We start from the raw sequence: 20658 nt of genomic DNA, 5'->3' as shown, positions 1-20658 counted from the left end.
GAAAGCAAGCCAGTAAGGAACATCCCTCAATGGCCTCTGCATCAGCTCCTGCTTCCTGACCTGCTTGAGTTCCAGTCCTGACTTCCTTTGGTGATGAACAGCAATGTGGAAGTGTAAGCTGAATAAACCCTTTCCTCCCCAACTTGCTTCTTGGTCATGGTGTTTGTGCAGGAATAGAAACCCTGACTAAGACAAATTGGTACCAGAAGTGGGGTATTCCTGTGACAACCTGACATGTTTTGGGGAGGACTGTGGAAGGACTTTGGAACTTTGGGTGTTAAGAGCTCTGTGGGATGTTCTGTAGGAGCTTGGAAGATAATGTTGAGAACAGTGCAAACGATAGAGGCCTGGCTTGTGAAATTTCAGAGGGAAGATTAAAGACTTATCAGGGCCATTGTTGTTTTGATTGTGAAGATTCTGTGGTTTTGGTTAGCTGGGGCTGAAGAACCAGCTGTGATTAATAAGATACCAGAACCACTAAAGCTAGCCTTTGTGTTACTGGGACTATTGATGCTGGTTAGCTGGAGCTAAGAAATTAGCAGTGATTAAGAAGAGACCAGCATCACTGAGGTGAAATCTTCTGGGAAGTGCTTTCTGAGAAAACAAAGAAGGGAGGCTGTGTTCCAGAGATAGCCAAGGTTATACCTCGTGCTTCAGCTGGAGTTGGTGATGTATAAGAGTCACCCAGATGGTACTGGTTTTGAAGGTGTGAAGGGGTCATGAAGAGCAGCTGAGGTTCCGCACTGAGAGGCCATGGACGGCCATTGGTGAAGGTGCAGCCTCAATTTCAATTAATGGCCCAGGACTGAAGGGGTCATGCAAAGGAGTTGAGGCTTGGCACCATGAAGAGAGCCTATGAGAGGCTATTGGTGAAGCCTAGTTGCAGTGGAAGACAGCAGTGTTTTAGAGATGCCAGTACCATGAGATGACCACCAAGAACAGTAGCAGCAGTGGAGTACAGGCATCTGGAGCCTAGAGGACGACACGTGTGCTACACAGGGCATGTCTGGAGAAGTGACCAAAGCCCTTGGAGGAGCCCAGAAGATCATAAGTGGATTCCAGACCATGGACAGTTTGAGTTTGATTTTGCTTTTAATTGTGTCTGTGCCCTGATATTTTTCCCTCTTGAAGAAAGAAAGTATTTTAGTGGAGCCCACAGTTAAGAGACTTTGAACTAGCTGTAAGAAGACTTTGAATTCTAAGAGATTGGATATTTTAAAGGGATTGAGATTTTAATATGCAAGAATTTGTTAAGACTGGAATGAATAAGAAAGTAAGGGTTGAGGTTTATTTATTTATTTTTAAAATCCAAGTTAACATGATGCTGTGCCAAAAACCAAACCAACAAAACAAAACAAAACAACCCCTAAGAAAACATAAGAAACAAACCTTGCACAGTCTACATTCTATGTAAATGCCCTGACTAAAATGTCGGTTGTGCTATGCAAATCCACGTCAATGCAGAAATGAATCGAGTTGATGTACTGTTGTTGTTTTTAAGGTCTTTAGCACNTTTGTTTCTAAATATCACCTTGCTTTGAAAGGATGAGTAATTGCTACCAAATCACAAATCATCACAAATCCATTTCAGTTTAGTCTGAATAAAATCCAGCACAAATGTATTACTTTGTTCTGGGCATAATGACTCAGTGTCTTTCTTGCGAGCTTTCTTCTTCTGGGCAAACCACAGTTGAAGTTGTCGTTCCAGACTTAAACTGCACAGAAAGAGACAGTGAAGTCTGTTTTTGTTTTTGTTTTCTTTTTAAGTCTCCAGATCTGGCTAGGACACTTCTTTCAGACATGTAGTTGTGGCACCTGATTGGTCATATTTGAAATAGAAGTGCTTTAAATATCAGCCAAGTTTGGTGATCTGGAGGTCCCCGTTGATCTTTATGGTGTCAATTGCAGATAATGTTTGAATACAATGATAAAAATCAAAAAGTTTGTGTCCATCCACAAACACTCTGAACTGTGGGTGCTGGCAAAGAATCTCCACCCTGAACGGCTGGTCTGGGGTGAATGAAAAGTAAGGGACTGCCGACTGCTGACTGCCCTTCGCCTCTTTCTCCTGAGATACAAGAGTTTCTGAGGAGCTGCAGGTCTGTGAACACAGCTTTGAGTTCAATCACCACATTGGCAGGAGGATCTTCAGGGTCACCAGAGGTCAAGCCGACAGCAAAGCTCTCGGGGTTGAGCTCTACGATGCCCATCACGAATGCCTTCTTGTCTGGTCTCCTGTCACCTTTAATGTGCCCACAAAAATGGAACTATCAGTCGTGGGAAGTACACGTCAGCTTGAACTGGAGAACCCAGGGAGTTGTTTAAGTGCCCATCATCAAGTTTCACCACAGTGTTGCTGTCAGCCACCGACCCCGGCCATTTTCCTGCAGCGAGCGCTGGGGTGGGTCTGAGCAGGTGCGTGCACACGGACAAGCTGTCATGCCCAGGCTGGCACTGCCGCAGGTCTAGGAGGGAAAGGGGAGGGAAGCAGCTTGGAGGTCACAGTGGCAAGGAGATGATGGTGTCGAGGGCCCAGGGTTAAGGTTTAATAGTGTTTGTGTGTCAAGTGGACAAGTGATCAGTTGTACTGACTGGTTTTATACTGTGTGGTTTTGTGAATAGAAACCCTGACTAAGGCACCCTTGGAGAAGGGAATCTCAGGCCAGGCCCTTAGGACCCCCTTTTTTGAGCAGTCTTTAAGGTTACATTAAGGCCTTCACCCTCATCTCCCCATCTCTAAATGGTACCCCAAGAGATGGTGCCTGTTCCTCTTAGCTGGCCTAGGACACAGCACCCTTTGTTCTGGCCAACCCCTCAACAGCCAGGCTCAGGCCTGGATTAGCCTTATCCAAGGGAAGCCAGGAGCCCCTCCTGGAATGTGAAGGGAGGTGAGGTGAGGTGGGGGGTAGGGGGGAGCAAGAGTGCACTGAAGTGACTTGACAGCCTCGTCTCTCCAGGGAATCACTGTGCTCCCATCCCCAGATTGTGACCCCCTCCCATAAGGCAAGGTTTTGTGCCCCCGTGGAACTCGGGGTGGGGGGTGTCTCCTTGTCCCTTGTCCCACTGTGTCAGCCCTGCTGGCTCATGGGCACTTGTGCCAGTTCCCTTCCTGGTAAAAGCTGCTTAGCAGGGGTGGGATGAGGGGACTTTAAGCCCCAGCCAGGCCAGGGGAAGGAGTCCTCTGCAGGAGTGCAGCCACCATTGCCAAGGCTGTTGGACACTCTCTGTCGGAGCTAGAAGCTGCCCCTCCCGCAGGCCTCAAGAGATGTGAGGCTGAACCCTAAATCCAGAGTCAGGTCCAGGTGAGTGTGTGGTGAGGGCTGACAGGGACCAGCTTCTTATCCCTGTGTTCACAGTTATGCCGTGGGACAGGGGGTGGGGGTGGGGCAGCAAGGAAAGACAGAACCTGGAACTGGGAGAGGGCAGCGTCCTAAGTGTCCCTGGGGAGAGGTTTAGGGCTACTGTCAGGGGTGCAGTAAGACTTGGAACTCCCCTGCCTAGGGATGGAGGGCCTAGGTTGGGAACTGCTGGGGCTCAGGTCTCTCTCTCTCTCTCTCTCTCTCTCTCTCTCTCTCTCTCTCTCTCTCTCTCTCTCTACCTCTACCTCTTGCAAGGTTCCCACCTCCCCATTGGGTTGAGAGAGACCCCATGCTCTTCCCCCAAGGTTTCAGGCTGGAGTACAAGGTGCTCGATCAGCCATCCTACTAGTGGGGAAACTGAGGCTCAGCCAGGAGCAACAGGGCAAACTCCCTTCCAGAACTGGTTTCAAAATGGACCAAAGCAGGCTGGGACAAGGCAACTTATTCCCTGCTGCTTTAATCGCTGTTATCCCTGGTCTTAGGAGCTAGTGTAGCACACTTGGGGGGGTCACAGTAGCTGTTGGCCTCTGGCACTCACGACACCTCTGCCTCTGCAGTCCCTAGGTTTCCAGAGGAGAGGAGCCCTGCTGAGGAAACTCTGAAGTCAAGTCTCCATTCACCCTTCACAGGCCTTTGCAGGAAGGTCGGAAGACTTGGGGTGACCTTCCTACTTTGCTGGCTCTATGAACCTGAAAGGGTTCAGTGGGTGTCCTGGGCTGTTTCTCTTTGCTCCCTTACAGCACCCAACCACACTGCCTTTTGTCCCCCTCCTTCCCAGCAGAAGCAGAAGCAATGGGTGCTGGCGGTCCGAGGCGGGGTGCTGGCCCTCCGGATGGTGGCTGGGGCTGGGTGGTGCTGGGCGCCTGCTTCGTGGTCACCGGCTTCGCCTATGGCTTCCCTAAGGCTGTGAGCGTCTTCTTCCAAGAGCTCAAGCGCGACTTTGGGGCAGGTTACAGTGACACAGCCTGGGTGTCCTCCATCATGTTGGCCATGCTCTACGGCACGGGTCAGCACTGCCCCCAGACGCTGGGCTCCTCCTGGGGTTGGGAATCTGGAACCTAGAGAGGCACTGTCTCCCCCCCCCCACCCCACCCCATTGCTAGCTTGTGGAAGCCCCAGTCCTAGGAACGAGTGGGTGGGGCACATTGACCCAGATGGAGCCACACTCCTGTTGCTGCCCTGGGAGGGTTGGGGGTCCATCCCTGCCAACAGACTGGGCTACCTTACCCTGGAGAAGCATTCCAGCTCCCTACAGCCTTAATACTGGCTGGAGTTTTGATGGTTGAGTAGGTGGGAGCTTTCAGGAGGTTGGCAGCCTGGAGACACCCAGAGAATGAACTTCATCCTTACTACTTTGTGTGTTTTCATGAGGGGTAAAGGATGAGTAGCTACAACACAGCCCCCCCCCCCCCCACACACACACCCTTTCTGACTAGTCAAGCTGTGTGACCTTAACCAATCACTGTCCTCTGCTTCTAAAGGGGATGAGGAGTGAGGGGTAACCACTCCTTCAAGGTCTTGCAGGCCTCAGAGGTACAAGGCCTGGCGCATTTTTTGGAGGGGAGATTGGTCCAACCTGGACGGTGACTCTGCACTGCCCACAGGCCCCTTGTCCAGCATCCTCGTGACTCGCTTTGGCTGTCGCCCCGTGATGCTGGCTGGTGGACTGCTGGCTTCAGCAGGCATGATTCTGGCTTCCTTTGCCTCGCGTCTCCTGGAGCTGTACCTGACAGCTGGGGTGCTCACAGGTGAGGGTACCCAGGACTCTCCCCTGCAGGGGTGTGGGTGCAGGTCGGGAGTCCCTGCTGTTAAGTCCGCAGTTCCCCGTAAAGGGGCGGACCCCGAGTCGCATGGCTCAGCATCCCGGGCTCGGGCCCATCCTTTCTGTCGGAGGCCCAGCCTGGACCAACAGCTGGGACCAGGAAGGGCACTCCAGCTACGTCGCCTCACCCGCAGGCCTGGGCCTAGCTCTCAACTTCCAGCCGTCGCTCATCATGCTGGGACTCTACTTCGAGCGGCGACGGCCCCTGGCCAACGGGCTGGCAGCGGCGGGCAGTCCCGTGTTTCTGTCCATGCTGTCGCCGCTCGGGCAGCTGCTGGGGGAGCGCTTCGGCTGGCGTGGCGGCTTCCTGCTGTTTGGCGGCCTCCTGCTGCACTGTTGCGCCTGTGGGGCCGTCATGCGTCCGCCCCCTGGACCCCCGCCGCGCCGAGACCCCTCGCCCCACGGTGGCCCGGCTCGCCGCCGGCGGCTGCTGGACGTGACAGTGTGCACCGACCGTGCTTTCGTGGTGTACGTGGTCACCAAGTTCCTGATGGCACTCGGGCTTTTTGTGCCGGCCATCCTGCTGGTGAACTACGCCAAGGACGCGGGCGTGCCTGACGCCGAGGCCGCCTTCTTGCTGTCCATCGTGGGCTTCGTGGACATCGTGGCACGACCGGCGTGTGGTGCTTTGGCGGGTCTGGGGCGCCTGAGACCCCACGTCCCTTACCTCTTTAGCCTGGCCCTGTTGGCCAATGGGCTCACGGACCTGATTAGCGCGCGTGCGCGCTCCTACGGCACCCTCGTGGCTTTCTGCATTGCCTTCGGCCTGTCCTATGGCATGGTGGGCGCACTGCAGTTTGAGGTGCTCATGGCAACCGTGGGTGCGCCCCGCTTCCCTAGTGCATTGGGCCTAGTGCTGCTCGTGGAGGCCGTGGCTGTGCTCATAGGACCGCCCTCTGCCGGTGCGCACCGAGTAGGAGAGGTGGCAACCCTTTAGATGACTTCTAAGAAGGAGGGGTTAGATAAAGTCCCTTGCTCGAAAGCCTGGTAGATGGGCTTCCTCCATAGCTCCTCCTCCAACCAGGTACCACCCACAGGGGGTGAAGGAAAAGCCAGAGGTCTCAGGAAGAAGCCCAAATAGCAGTCTAGACAGCAGTCTTGGCCCTGTCCCTCTCAAGCAGTTAGCAAGAAGTCCTTATGCATGAGAAGGGGGGCCTGGGAGGGGGCTAGATCCGGAAGCTTAGGCTGAGTTGTGGCCCCAGTGCTAGAGTGATGGGGCACATATGTCACCAGTAAGCCCCCATCAAAATAGTGTAGGAAGGACCCTGACAGCCTTTGACAGCCCATTTCCCTAGGCCGCCTGGTGGATGCTCTGAAGAACTATGAGATCATCTTCTACCTTGCTGGCTCGGAAGTGGCCTTGGCAGGAGTCTTCATGGCAGTTACCACCTACTGCTGTCTGCGCTGCTCTAAGGACATCTCATCAGGCCTATCTGCTGAGGGAGGAACCAGCGACCCAGAGGATGTGGAGGCTGAGAGGGACTCTGAGCCAATGCCTGCCAGCACTGAGGAGCCGGGCAGCCTTGAAGCTCTGGAGGTGCTGAGCCCCCGGGCTGGGTCCCCAGAACAAGAACCAGAGGAGGAGGGAGTGCCTGAGCTGGATCACGAGTCCATGGGTGGCCATGAGGCACGAGGCCAGAAGGCATGAAACTGTGGCTTCCTCTCTGAGGGCCTGGTCCATGGGGAGTCAGCCTGGGGCGGTCCCTTGGGAACCCAATCTGTTAGACCCTGTTCACAGTGGATAAAGGGCCCTAAAAGATGCCTTCTGTTCCTGTGCCTCTGCCTAATGGGGGAGGGGTAAGAGTCTCCCCAAGAGCCCTGAGCTTCAGCAGGAATTGGAGGTAGGGGTCCCAGCCAGAGATAGCAGGAGGGGATGCTGTATGCTGAAGCACATCTGGCGGCCATCTGCGCGGGAAGCACAGGGTCCAAGGACATGGTACGTAGCAGGACTTCAGAGTCAATTCCGGAGCAGGTAGTCAGCAGATAAGCCTCGGAGGCTCTCAAGGCGTGTGTCCCCTCACTGCCCTGAGCAGTCACCCCTCTAGAGGACACATTTGGTCAGAACACCTTCTGCTGGTGGGGAGGGGTAGCCTGCTCATCAGTGGCCCTGGCACTTGTGCTCCATCACAGGAATTCATGGTACAGGTCCTCTCTCAATTACAGATTCTGCCTCAGCCACCTAAGTGCAGGATTACAGCATCTGCTACCACACCTAACAAGTGCACTTTGACCCGTGTGACCAAATTCCTGTCTCCCAATTCCTATCTAGCTAGGGAACCTCAGCAGAGTCCCTCACACCAATGGCCCCTTCCCAGCTACTGGTCCCATTGGGCCTCATTTTCCATCCAAGTGGCAGGAAGGTTGGGGGAACCCAGCCAATGACCATGGCTCAGTTGACTTACACTCACCTATGGTGCCACAAGCCACACTTAGCAGCCCTTACAAGAGCTACTGTAATCCCTTTACAAATGCTGTTACTGAATCTCCTAACCGCATGACAAGGCAGAATTTATCCATGCTTCAGACAGGTGTTTGCCTGATGCACAGGGAGGGCAGAACAGGGCTACACAGGGCTCGTTACCGGGTCCCAAGCTTTGGGTTTTGGTTTTTCCCTTTGTCCACCCACTGGATGGCCCTTCAGTGTGGCTAGACAGCACTGTTGGTCCCGGGGTAGATAGTTGGTCTCTCTCCCCCTCCAGCGTCTACCTAGGAATCCCACCAAGTTTTCTACAGGACTGTAGCCCAAAACCACAAGCAAAGGAACTTTTCTACTCTGGACTCAGAGCTCACACACCCCTTGCCCTTTGTGTCCTCAGGAAGGCCCTACCCTGTCCTAACAGGACTTCAGAGTAAGGGTTGCAGTATGAGCTGCACACAGTCAGGCAGACAAAACCTAAGGATGTCCGCATCTCCCATGACCCTAGGCTCTGAACTGATGTCCCTAGACTAGTCTGTCTCCCCAGCTAGCCCCGTGTGACCCTGACCAGTGTCTGTTCTGCCCCCTTGCCCAAAGGGGGTTAAAATGTGTGGTTCTGAGGAAGATGCTACCCCGAGCCTCTCAACCCCAGAGCTGCTCCTGTAGGCACTGCTAGAGATGAGTGATGGACACAGGGAAATGCCTAGTTTTTGCTTCCTACCCTCCCTCATGACCCAGGAGGCAGCTGAGATCTGGCTGCCAAGGGTCTGAGCCATTGCAAGGAGCCCATGCATTCTGTCTGGGTTTCTGTTTATTCAATACAGGCCCAGCTTCCAGCCCTTGAGGCTAAACCAGAAACAAATAAATATAGGCTGCTGAGGTGTGCATGTGGACTCAGGGGCTGCCCTGGTACACTGGCCCCAGCCTCAGATGTCCACCTGGCTCCCACTCCCTGCAGGCTTGGCACCACCGAGGTGCTCATAGGGACAGGTCCTGTGCTCTGCCTGCTCCAGCCCCTTCTCTTTTCTGTCCAAGGCCCAGCTCTCCCTCTAGCTGGGAGGTGGGAAGGATGGAGGGGGGCTAGTGTCCAGGTCTTAGGCTGCAGCCTGGGTTCACTGTTTGAGGACAGAGGAGCAGGGAGGCAGGCGCCCCGAGCCAGTAGGCTTTTATGCGCCACTATATGCCTTCGCTGTCCTACAGTGGTCCCGCCCCACTCCCACTGCGGTCCTCCCGCTACCCTGCCCCCCAGGTCCACTTGAGGGGGCACTCAGGAGTCACACCAGCTTCCGCCCTTGTCCGTAGGCCCAGTGGCCCCACATGCGTCCTTGGACACTTCCCTAGCTGCCCCATCCTCTTCCTCTTCATCCTCATCCTCTCCATCAGTGAAGCTGCCTTGGTTAGGGCCATAGGCTAGCGTGGTGTGTGCCAGGTCCACCTCAATGGGGAAGACGTCGGCGTCCCGCAGCACTGCATAGCAGTCATTATAGTACTTGGACATGGTGGATACGAAGCGCTGCAGCTGGAACACGATGTCCTGGACTGGGGTAGGAGGTGAGCACACAGGCCCAGTGACTATGAAGGCTTCCTCTCAGGAAAGACCTGGAGCTGGTCTGGCCTTCCTGCTGGGACACTTCCTGGGCCCCAGGCTTCGGAAGGGTAGAAAGGGGCCCAGCCAAAGGCTTCCTGGCCTGGCCTACTTGGCCACTTAAGTCCTCCAAACTCTTAGCTCAGGAAACAAAAGGTTGCCTGAGTGAGTAGATCATGGACCCAAGCTCTGCCCCCAACCCAGCCAGGCTCTAGGTGGACTCCTGTCAGGGTCTTGCGTGTCTTGGGGAGACTACCCTCTCTGGGCCTCATGTCTGATTTAAGGAAGAACTGGCACCCCCCACCCCCAGGGGCTAAGTGCCGGGAAAGGACAGCCTAGGGAAGCATGGGCCTCAGAGTCCCCCACGCAGCCCTCACCGTGCTTCTGGTCCAGCAGCTCCATCTTCTCCAGCACATCTTTGCGCATCTGGGAGAAGCGGGCTCGAGCCTCCTGGCGGCAGCGTAGAATGAGGCGGTACTCATAGTTGCCTGTGCTCACTCGGTATAGTGGCTCGCCTAGGGCCTGGAGCAGGCAAGTTTGTCAGCGCCCTTGGGTGGACCTGGGCCTCCCAGGGATAGGTGGGGCTGGAAGGCGGTAGGCTGGCCCAGCTCACAGCTATACCACAATGGGCTTTTGAGGCCAGTGATGGACAGAAGCTAAAGCAGAAGCTAAACTCTGGAGGGAGAAAAATCAACCACAGAAACACGAACACAGCTCACATGAAATGAATGAATATTGGTCAAAGGATGGACCCTGACTGCAAATACATAACAAAATAGAAACAAATGAACAACAACAAAAACCAACCAGGGGCTGGAGTGGTTCAGTGGTTAAGAATAGTCGTTGTGCCGGGCGTGGTGGCGCACGCCTTTAATCCCAGCACTCGGGAGGCAGAGGCAGGAGGATTTCTGAGTTCGAGGCCAGCCTGGTCTACAGAGCGAGTTCCAGGACAGCCAGAACTACACAGAGAAACCCTGTCTCGAAAAACCAAAACAAACAAAAAAAGAATATTCGTTGCTCTTGTAGTGACCTGGGTTTAGTCACCATGGTCGTGCACAACTCCAACACCCTCTTCTGACCTCTACAGGCACCAGCCACACAAATGGACACACACAGCAGGCAAAACACACATACACACACACACCAACTTTTTTCTTTTTAAAATCAAAACACAGCTCAGAAGAGAACTGTTGGCTTTTTCCTACAGTCCCTCACAAACTTCGGGAACCTGACCTACATCAGATCCGAGAAATTACCTCATGGCCAACTGGCTGGTACTCCAAGCCAGAGGAACCGGTAGAATAAGTTGATAGCTCCAAACTCTAGGAACTACAGTCCACTTAAGACCCCAGGATGCCTGACATACCCACCATCTCTGCCAGACACCCCAGCCATCCCGATGCCACTGTGGGCAGGCCCCCTGGGTACTCACAATGCAGCTGTATTCCTCGTCATCCATCTCCTTCACCTTTAGACAGTACGACTGTGGGATGGAACGGAGGAGGCCAGGAAGTCAGTGGCCAAGCTTCCTGGACTTCCAGCCCCCTGCCAGACTCCCTATGCCCTCAGGCCACACCAAGAGAGCGACCATATAGGCCACCAGGTTCAGGACCACCTGGGATAGGCTGGAAGCAAGCATGGACAGAGACCCGGGAAAGGGGAACAGGGGTATGAGGCTCCCCTCTGGGAGGGTACAAAGGCTTAAAGGCTTGAGAAATCCAAAAGCAGTCATATTCACGTCTCAGGAGACTCTGGGGACAGCACTTGCTGTCCATGCATAAGGCCTAGGGCTCTATCTCAAGAATAGGAAATGACTAAAACCAAAACCAAAACCCAATGATACTGTGTGTGGTGGCACTGGCTACACAATAGATCCTGGCAGCTCCTTGAAGACAAGCTGGGTATAGGCTTACCAAGTCAGGACTCTAAGAGCTGCAGCAAAAAGCCTGAATACTCAACAGGCCATTTTATTAGCATCTTTAGCATCAGATTATCATCTAGGACTCAAAACACCTTTTTCCTAAACCTAGTCGGAGCTGCTGCTAGAAATGATACAGAATGGAAGGGCAGCTGGGAGCTCCTTGGTGTGGGAATGCAGAGTCTAGGCTCCTCCTAATTGTCTAATCAGGCCTTTAATCCCACAGGCCTGACGCAGCTAAGGTCTGGGCCCAGCCTGCCTGCTGGTCTCAGGGCTGGCCCCCAGGGTGAGCTCACCTCAGCTGGCCAGACACTGCAGTCCACTTACCAGGTACTCAAACTTCACATCCAGGTACTTCTTGATGGTGAGGCGTGTATCAGGGATGGCTTTATTGAGGTACGTGTTCAGGTCCGTCAGCATCTGGGAGGGTGGGACAAATGTCACTAATGTGTTATCCCTTCCAGGGGACTTGGGCATAGTCAAAGGACATGTGTCAGGGTTAGAGGACTATGTCAAGTAATGTGACCCTGCAACAGAACAGTGTTCAAACCAGTCTTGAGTTGAACAGGGACCCAGGGCAGCAGTGACTGATGGATGGATGGCCACAGAGGTGACAAAGCTAGTGTCTGCATCTGGCACCTGACTCCAGCCCAGAATCCCTCCTGCACTAAGCTATCGCTCCTGCCTTGGCCAGTGGGACATGCTGTACTCTGAGAGACCCACCGGTTTGATGGTTTTCAGTAGCCGAATGCCGAACTTCTCAATGCTGCGGTGTGCGTCAGCAAACTTCACAAATGCTTCACTTGCTGCTGGCTGCGGCTCCCGCACCCCAATCACAGAGAACACGTCCCCAAAGGCTGCATGACAAGTTTGTCTTGAAGCCCTCACTTGACCAATAGAGAAGCCAGGGGTTTTTTGGGTAGCAGGACAGGGGTCTACATCCGAAGGGCCATACTACCAAGGGGCTGCGTCCTCTTTCTAGGCTTACACTCCTAGAGGAGCTAGTTTGTCCCCTCAGTGACCAGACAAAAGCCTGAGTGGAAATCCGGTGTTCACGCTAGTCGAGAGCAGAGCACCAGGCTGAGAATCCAGACACCTGGGTCTGAATGCCACCTCTGCCACCATGAGCTCCGGGACCACTCCCTGTCTGGACTTCCTTTCCTGGACTGCAAATGGGGTTTGGTCTCTCCTGCCCACTATGGGACTGAAGAGAGCAAACTTAAAGAGAAGCTGCCTGCACTGTAAGTAGCAGTGAGACAGGGCATTGTAAGGCCAACCAGACCAGTTGCTTCATGGTCACTGCCACACCCAGCATCAGACTGGGTCAGAGTAGAGTGCTGGTCTTGGTGTGGGGATAAGAAGGGCCCAGAGAGGAAGCTGACCACACCTCACTGTTAGGTGCTACTAAGTCTTGAGGGACAGAGGTTTGCAGTACAACATGGCATGTCTGGGGATGCCATTACCCCGGTGGGTCTGCGACAGCTCATAAAAGGCCCGTAGGAGATTCTTGGTGTGTTCCGTCATCCCTGTGGGAAGAGATCCAAGTGACAGAAGACAAAGACCCAGGTCAGAGATCACATTGGCCCCCCCAGCCTTGCAATCTGAGGTCCCCACTGTGCATTAGATCCTCAGGCTTTCCCCACTGCCTAGGGATGAAGGCTGAGTTGGCCCCCTATATGGATCCCATGTGACAGGCAACTGGGATTATGAATGACACACAGTCCCTTAGGGGCTCTCTCTGGTAGTGCAGAAATTTACAGGGGCTCCTGATACATTTACTGTTCCCCAAACTTTCTAGGTAGTTCCCCTTCCCCACTGCCACTCTCTAAGACAGGGCCCCCATGACAGACCAACACCAGGCACTTCTTGGCTGAGACTCCTCCCTACCTTTGTACAGCTCAGCAGTGCGTTCCAGCTCCTCCAGCCGCTTTACCAAGCCATCTGTGGAGGTCAAGACCAGGGGCATCTGTGGGCTCAGCAAGCCAAGGGAGGACAACAGCCCTGCAGAGACCAGCTGCGAGGAGAGGCTATGAAGAAGCTCTGGCTGGCCCAAGCCTGGCGAGCATGGCCCTGACAGGCCTTACTTATCCCCTGTTCCCTCAGCCTTACTAAAAACTACTGGATTACACTCCAAAAGCCAGCCAAGGTCTCTTCCCCCACTTGGTCACTTCTTAGCTATCTACCAAGGCTAAGTGCTGAGGCTCAGCAATCAAAAGCCCCCTTGGCTCACCTAATTAACATGCCTAGTCAAAACAAACTCCTTTGGGGAGTGACTCTGGTAAAACAAAGATCCAGGTCCTGCCCTTGGGGCTCCAAGTGCAGCAGAGGACCTCCCCAACTCTGGATAGATCCCCATCTGTGGGGATGAAGGACACATACTGCTGAGGGCCTCTAGGCCCCGCCCAGGCCAGGTACTGGCCCAAGAACACCTGCAGCCACACTGGGTCACCCCTGTGTGTGCCAGGAACACTTAAGGTCCCTGATAAGCACTGGCCCTTCTCCAGCTTGTACCTTGGGGCAAGGACCACTTTGCCTATCCTACAGAGAAAGCTGAAGGGTGAGAGGTAGGGCAGCTGGCCCAAAGTTACGCAGCTATGTCTGTCTAAGCAGAGTCCTGCTCTCAGGCTTTGGTGCACTTTGGTGTGGAGCTTCAGGCAGGGTCTCAAGCAGGAGGGGAGGGGAGGGGAGGGACTCTACACAGGCAGAGGCTTTTCTCTGGGCAGGAAAGCTTGCTGTGTGAAGGAAGGGCTAGGACTGGGAGAGGGGGAAGGTGTACCACCTCGGAGGTCTTCAGGAGGCTGCTGTGGCCCACAGCCTCTATGTCCTGGCTCCCCAGAGCATAAGCACGTGGCTAGCAGGCAGTTGTTTTTAGCTGGGTCATGGGACATCATGACAGCTTCAATTTTAGAAATCCTATTTACAGCTAGGGAAATTGCAAGGTTTGGGGGAAACAACAACCAGTTCTAATTTCATCTCAATGCACGGTGACTACAGTAACAAGGATTTATAGGCACCACGAGGCTGAAAATAGCAGCCGCCACTTTGTACCCTATTTGGAACATGCTCAGGCCCCACCCCCATTCTCCCAGCCAATAAAGATCGTGTGCCCAGCTGAGCCCACAGTTTATATGGGTATTTTTATCTTCCCCGCGTACATGCATAGCACTGCTATTTATAAGCATAGGCTGGCGACGGCAGGAGCAGGAGCACGGGTTCCATCAGCCTCCTGGGGAGATATCCAGTGTGTGCGTAAAGTGCCTTGCCTGCACATGGCTTCTCCCAGCACAGGCAGAGGAAGTGGAGACAAGTACAGCAGCGCCACCTCCTGGTCAAAGGCTGAGGAGGACAGCACAGTGCAGGACAAGTAGTGGAGCTCCACACAGTGGGCTGTAGTGGAGCATGCGGGCAGTGGAGTGGGGCTCAGGCTGGCTAGGCAACCCAGCTGGAAGGGAGCACCTGTCCTCCCAAGTCTGTGTTGCCCCCCACCCCTTGGTGGTGACCTAAAGCCCACAGCTGATAGCTGTAGTAGCTCGTGGGAGCTGATGAGGTGTAACCTGGCTGTCCACACTGAGGCGCATGGACACTATCAGGCCCATTGCTTGATGGGAGCTGAGCCAGAGGGTGGAAGGAGGACTTACCGTTACACAGGATGGCGCGACTTAGGCCCAGGGCATCAGCTGTGCCTGAACTCATGTTTTCTACCAGCCGGTGCTTGACTTTCTTCAACACTGGGGCAGGAGAAAGGCCAATGAGTCTGCTGCTGGCCGGGCTGTCTAGGCCAAGCCCCATCACAGCTGCCTCACTGAGTGTGTGAGTAGGTGGAAGACAACAAGCCTAGGCTTGGTGCTTGGAGCAGTTAGGAAGCAAGGGCTCACAGCAGTCTATCCTGGGCTACTTGTCCTACTCACCCCCCTCCCCCACTGGGAGGAGCTGGACAGGTAAACATGGAGTGCTCGGCACAAAGACTGTGGTCTGCTCTCTGCTACTGGTGTCAGTGAGAGCCCAGAGCTTGGGCGTGCAAGCACCAGCACACAGGCCAGACAGAGAAAGCCTTATCACTCCTCTCTCCCACCCAGCATGAGAAAATCTGTGCCAAGGTAAGGGCTCTCCAGCTGGACACCTCAGGGTGGTGCGCATCACTAAGTGCCACTGCCTGGTCACTTCATGTAACCAGCTAAGATCTCGGTACAGCTCCTGGGATGGAATCAAAGTGCTCAATAACAAGAATATCAGACCAAGGAGGTGGCACATGCTTTTAATCTCAGACCTCGGGAGGCAGAGGCAGGGGATTTCTGAGTTCACGCTCAGCCTGGTCTAGAGAGCATGTTCTAGGACAGCCAGGGCTACACAGAAAAACCACTGGTGAGCTCATTTGTCCTTAGTCTCTATCCTAAAGGGCTGTGGGCTATAGGTGAGTATGGATTGTCTGGGTGTTCTGCCAGGAGACCGCCAAGCCTCATGTCTCACACTTTGCCATGTGATTGATCCAGAGAAGCTGGCAGCTGCAGAATCAAGATCTAGCCCTTCTAGCTACAGGCAAATTGCCAAACAGCACGTTGTGATGGTTTGAATAGGTATGGCCCCCATAGACTCATGTGTTTGAATGCTTGGCCCACTTAGGAAGTGTGGCCCTGTTAGAGGAGGTGCGGCCTTGTTGGAGGGAGTGTAGGGACAGTCCTGGAGGTCTCTTATGCTCAAGCTATGCCCAGTGTGGTACACAGTCTCCCGCTGCTTTCAGATCAAGATGTAGAACTCTCTGCTCCTCCAGCACAAGTCTGCCTGGATGCTGCCATGCTTCCCGCCATGATGATAATGGACTGAACCTCTGAAACTGTAAGCCAGCCTAATTCAATGTTTGCCTTTGTAAGACTTGCCTTGGTCATATTGTCTCTTCACAGCAATAAAGCCCTATCTAAGATACACATTATAAGGTCCAGTTTGCACCACACTTCTTCCCAAAAGTATGTAGCAGGAGAGGCCATGGAGGAGGGGATTACAATTGGATGTGACCCACAGGTCACGGTGTGGTAGTGACGGGTGTAGAACACAGGGCAGTGAGCATGCGGGGCCCGGGGCCTCGAACAGCTACAAGGACAGCACCTGGCTCCTCCCAGCCGTTTGGATTAGCTTGGACAGGAAAGGCCAGAGCCCCAGGCACTTGGCTGCTCTGGCCTGTCTTACCAATGTCCAGGGACATGCCCTGCTTAGGGTCCGCCTGCAGCTTGTTGTAATGGATGGTCACCTCCCCCTACAAGAGCAGTACAGACACAATCAGGACAGTGGCCCCTGGCTTCAGCCCCCCAGAAACTACTTTCTACACATCTGGCTCTAGTACACCAACCAGAAGAAAAAGGAGCAGGGCTTCTCAGGGACCAGGAGGGAAGGTAGAGTGACTTGGGGATTCACTTAGTCCCATGTTCTAGCGACTGCTCAGAAAAGGACATCTGCACATGGGAGGCCACATGGTTACTCTAGTCCTTGCCATCCTAAGGCCTCTGAGATTGGGGCTGAATGTACTCTCATCAAACGTGGACTGAAAACTTACACCCACAGAGTGAGCCAACATGGTCAGTCGGGTAGGGTATGAAAGGTCCCTTGGGACTGACATGGTCCTGAGCTCTGAGTCCCTCCTCGGTCTGCCTGGTGCCTAAAGGGGCACTAGGTGGGGCTACAGAGGTAACCCCTTAGTTCTCAGTGAGGACTTAGTACCAGGATGACTTAGGAACAGGATTAAGAGTGTGACAAAGAAAGTCAGAGCAATGCCTGAGTAGAGCAAGAAGGGGACCATGGGGGCTGGAGAGATGGCTCAGTGGTTAGGAGCACTTGCTGCTTCTGCAGAGGACCTGAGCTCAGTTCTCAGCACCCACACTGTGCTTCACAACCACCTGGAACTCCAAGCAGGGGATCTGATGATCTCTCCTGACCTCTGAATACAGCAAGGACAAACGTGGTGGTGCACATACATACTTCCAGACAAAATGCACATAAAATAAATCCAAACTTCAATATGCGCACACACACACACACACACACACACACACACACACACGGCAGGGGATAGTAAGGGTTGGTCCTGGAGCCTTGGAGGGTGCCAATGGGAAGGGGAGGGTACTAGCCTGGCTAGGGTTTGGGGCCTCAGGCTCTGGGCCCAAGTCTACACAAGTTGAATCCCACCCTTGACTCTGGGACTGCCTATCTTCTGTGGCTTTGCACTCTCTCATACACCCCTCTCAGCAGTTTTCCCAAGGGTCTTCAGTGGCTGAACTGCCAGGGAACAATGAGCAGGCCATACTTCTTTTGCGAGTGACAAGGACTCAGCACAGAGCAAGGGTTCAGTGGAACATCTAGGGAGGGGGATGAGCAGGTGGAAAGGATGTGGGCTGCATCTGGACCAGAAATGTCTGCGCTCAGGGATCTCCATAGCCTCAAGTCCTTGGAGAACTTGGGAAGTAGTCCCTCCCACAAAACTCTAGGGCAAACATGGCCCAGCTGTGCTCACTAGAGTCCACTGACTCAATGAAGTCACTGTTAGCATCTAGCGCTTCTGCAGACCCAAGCAGGGACATCCCAGCTCATCTGAGTGGTCAGCATCTCTGGGAGCCCACAGGAACCCAGGGGTCCAGGAGATTGGAGTGTGTCCCTCATAGTGCTCTCTAAGTAATAGGCAGTGAACCCTAAGCCTGCTAGGCCCGACAGCCTGGGTGGCTCAGCAGGGACCTGACAGCCTTTGTCTCATACTACAGAGCAAGCTTCTTACCTTCACTTCCTGAATCATCTTCGCCACCTCTACCTTGGTTTTTCCTTTGATTGATCTGCCATTGACCCCAGTGATCTCGTCACCAGCTGCCACAGTGCCGTCCAAGGCTGCAGGCGTGTTATCAAATACCTGCAGATGTGTAGGAAGTAGGGGAACAATGGAGTGGAACTTGGGACCTAAGCAGGCCCTCCTTCCACCTCAGGGAGTGCCAGCAAAGGCAAGAGAAAACCTCGCCACTCTTGGGAAGGGGACAGAAGACAGGCTGTGAGTGCCAACAGCTGAGACTCCCAATAGGAACCCAGCAGTCGGCATGGCTCCTACAGCTCCTTCCACTGTCACCATGTTTGGGCTTTCCACCTCTTGGGCTTTCCAACAGTATTTAATAATTCTAGCACTTAGTTTTGGTCTCCAGACAACAGCCCTGGTTACTCTGAGTAAGGGCCCTATGCCTGTGAGCCCTTTTCCTAGTTCCTTCAATGGGACTTGTACGCACTGGCTGTGAGGTGGTGTTTCTGTTAAAGATGAGCTGTTCGGTGATAACAGCAAAGAGACAGCTGGCTATGGAGCACACATACAGACTTGGGGACAAAGACAATGATGCAGGGAGCATACACACAGACATGGGTCCACACACAGATGCAGGGGGCACATCTAGAAATAGGGTTCATATTACACAAACATGGAGTCCCAACAGATGCAAGGGGCATACACAGATATAAGATCTATACATGAATGCAGGGGGCACACACACATGGGGTTCTCACACAGAGGCAGGAGGCACACACAAATGGAGCAGCACAAACTAGATCAGAGAGGAACTGCAGAAACCTCAAATTGACCAGCAGTGGGTCTGTACCTCTCAGCTGGTTTTGAGACAGGGTCTGTCTTTGTAGCCCAGGTTGACCTTGAACTAGCAACCTTCCTGCCTCAGCCTTCCAGTAACATGATAAGCCACCATGTCTGGCTCCTGTGTCACCTCTAGTTTCTAAATCTTCTAAAAAAAAGTCATGCCTAAAGGACGCTTCATAGTGTGTGTTTACAGTGTTACAAGGGACGATGAAGAAGGTGAACACTATCAGCCTTCAGAGCACATTACAAACACTACAAGCAGTGATGTGGGGGGCCATGGGGACTCTGGCACACTCCTGAGAGAGAGCCGACACAGCAGATGGAGGGAAGCTGCTGGTGGCTGGTTTTGACTGTCAGCATGAGCAGAGAATGCCTGCTGAAGCACCTCGCATATGTCAGGGAAGAGATTTCCTGAGAGAATGGACAGAGTGAAAAAGCCTGCCTGGACGTGTGGAATATGACAGAACCAAAATGAGAGCTTCTTCCCTTCCTTTCAAGTTTCCTGAAGATGCTGTCACTACAATGATTGTGCCCAGCACAGAAAACAGGTCCCAGGGAGGGGAGGCCACTGCCCTGACTAAGAAAGACTAAGCGTGGTCTGCAGGGGTAGTTAGAAAAGTCAGAGATGCAGGCTAGAGAGGCCCCGGTGTGGTAAACTTATCCCAGCGGACAGTCCTGGCGGGAGCTTGGGACAACAGACTGCCATGTGGACAGGGAAGACTGCTTCAGATGTGATCAAGGCAGATCACACTGCATTCTGGGAAAGAACTTATCCAGACCTGTTCCGTGTCCTGAGACTCTGCAGGCTTAGCTTCAAGTGACGGATGGACTGACTGTCCGGTGGGTGGACTGACTGCTGGTGGCTATATTTCAAGCCAGCTTGTGGTTGTCACTGGAGACAGGTTTATGATAAAAACTTAGCTGCAGAGCAGGAGTGTCTGGAAAATATATTTGCCCAGAAAATAAACGGCGCGTATATGAGTCTATCACTAAGCTGGGCGTGGTAGCATTTGCCTTTAATATAAACACTGAGTCAGAGGCAGGTGGGTATGTGTGACCAGGACAGCCAGAACTACACAGACAGAACCTGTCTCAAAAATAAACTAATTAAAATAAAACTAAAATGAAAGATTATGCTATTATACAGCTGGGAAGCAGGAAGGATGCTTTGGTGACATCTAAGGTATTGGCTGGACCCAGCTGTGTTAGCTGGTTTATGTCAGCTTGATACAAAGTAGAGCTTTCTGAAAAGAGAGAACCTTAATTCCCTGAGAAAATGCCTCTGGCACAGTGAGCTTCAGGTAAGCCTGTAGGGCAACAATTCTCAGCCTATGGGTTCACAACCCTTCGGGGCTGCTTATCAGATATTTACATTCTGACTCCTAACAGTAGGTAAGTTATAGTTATGAAGTAGCAACAAAATAATTTTATGGTGGAGGGTCACTACACCACATGTGGAACTGTATTAAAGGGTCACAGCTTTAAGAAGGTTTAGAACCACAGTTGTAAGGATTTTCTTAATTCAGGATAGATGTGGGAGGGCCCAGGCCATCATGGGTGGTGCCACTGGGCTGGTGATCCTGGGTCCTATAAGAAAGCAGGTTGAGCAAACCATGGGGAGCAAAGCCAGCAAGCAGCAGCCTCCATGGCCTCCGTCTCAGCTCCTGCCTCCAGATTCCTGCCCAGCTTTCCTCCCCAGGTTGCTTTGGCCACGGTGCTTTATCACAGCAAGAGGAACCTAAGTGAACATCCATGGCAGGCTCAAGAGTATAAAAGTTTACCTCATTTGAAAGGTTTTGCTTAAGTAGAGAGCTCAAGGTACCCTTCTGGCAACAACTTCCTAGGAAGTGTGGTCCCTGGACCTGTTGTCTAGTACCATCCACACAATGCTGGTTTTGCAGGTATATATACTGCAATAGGGATGCATGGAAGTTTTCTTTCTTTTTTTTTTT

General features: G+C 53.2%; 2 protein-coding genes and 1 pseudogene across 3 annotated transcripts in view; 1 reads left to right on the top strand and 2 right to left on the bottom strand.

Moving 5' to 3' along the window:
- Positions 1-1852: 1852 nt before the first annotated feature.
- On the bottom strand, positions 1853-2499 carry LOC110310073 (annotated as a pseudogene).
- A 681-nt stretch (positions 2500-3180) lies between these two features.
- Positions 3181-6942, top strand: Slc16a8 (solute carrier family 16 member 8). The gene is made up of 6 exons (XM_021183099.1): positions 3181-3302; positions 3924-4002; positions 4141-4365; positions 4964-5107; positions 5316-6083; positions 6477-6942. Exons 3-6 carry the CDS (start codon positions 4152-4154, stop codon positions 6827-6829), a joined length of 1479 nt encoding a protein of 492 aa, XP_021038758.1. The 5' UTR covers positions 3181-3302; positions 3924-4002; positions 4141-4151; the 3' UTR covers positions 6830-6942.
- A 1448-nt stretch (positions 6943-8390) lies between these two features.
- The window catches only part of Pick1 (protein interacting with PRKCA 1), a 20242-nt gene continuing 7974 nt past the window's right edge, over positions 8391-20658 (bottom strand). For both annotated transcript variants that reach the window (XM_021183101.2, XM_021183100.1), the window contains exons 4-13: positions 17858-17986; positions 16282-16348; positions 14739-14828; positions 12988-13041; positions 12564-12626; positions 11824-11957; positions 11428-11520; positions 10615-10665; positions 9560-9704; positions 8391-9136 (exon numbers count right to left, since the gene is read on the bottom strand). In XM_021183101.2, coding sequence (XP_021038760.1) covers positions 8865-9136; positions 9560-9704; positions 10615-10665; positions 11428-11520; positions 11824-11957; positions 12564-12626; positions 12988-13041; positions 14739-14828; positions 16282-16348; positions 17858-17986 — 1098 coding nt within the window. In that variant the 3' untranslated portion in view covers positions 8391-8864. The remainder of the gene's footprint in view (positions 9137-9559; positions 9705-10614; positions 10666-11427; positions 11521-11823; positions 11958-12563; positions 12627-12987; positions 13042-14738; positions 14829-16281; positions 16349-17857; positions 17987-20658) is intronic.

Source organism: Mus caroli, chromosome 15 (genome assembly GCF_900094665.2).
Source record: "Mus caroli chromosome 15, CAROLI_EIJ_v1.1, whole genome shotgun sequence".
NCBI classification, from domain to species: Eukaryota; Metazoa; Chordata; class Mammalia; order Rodentia; family Muridae; genus Mus; species Mus caroli.
This window is presented reverse-complemented; position numbering and strand designations above follow the sequence as displayed.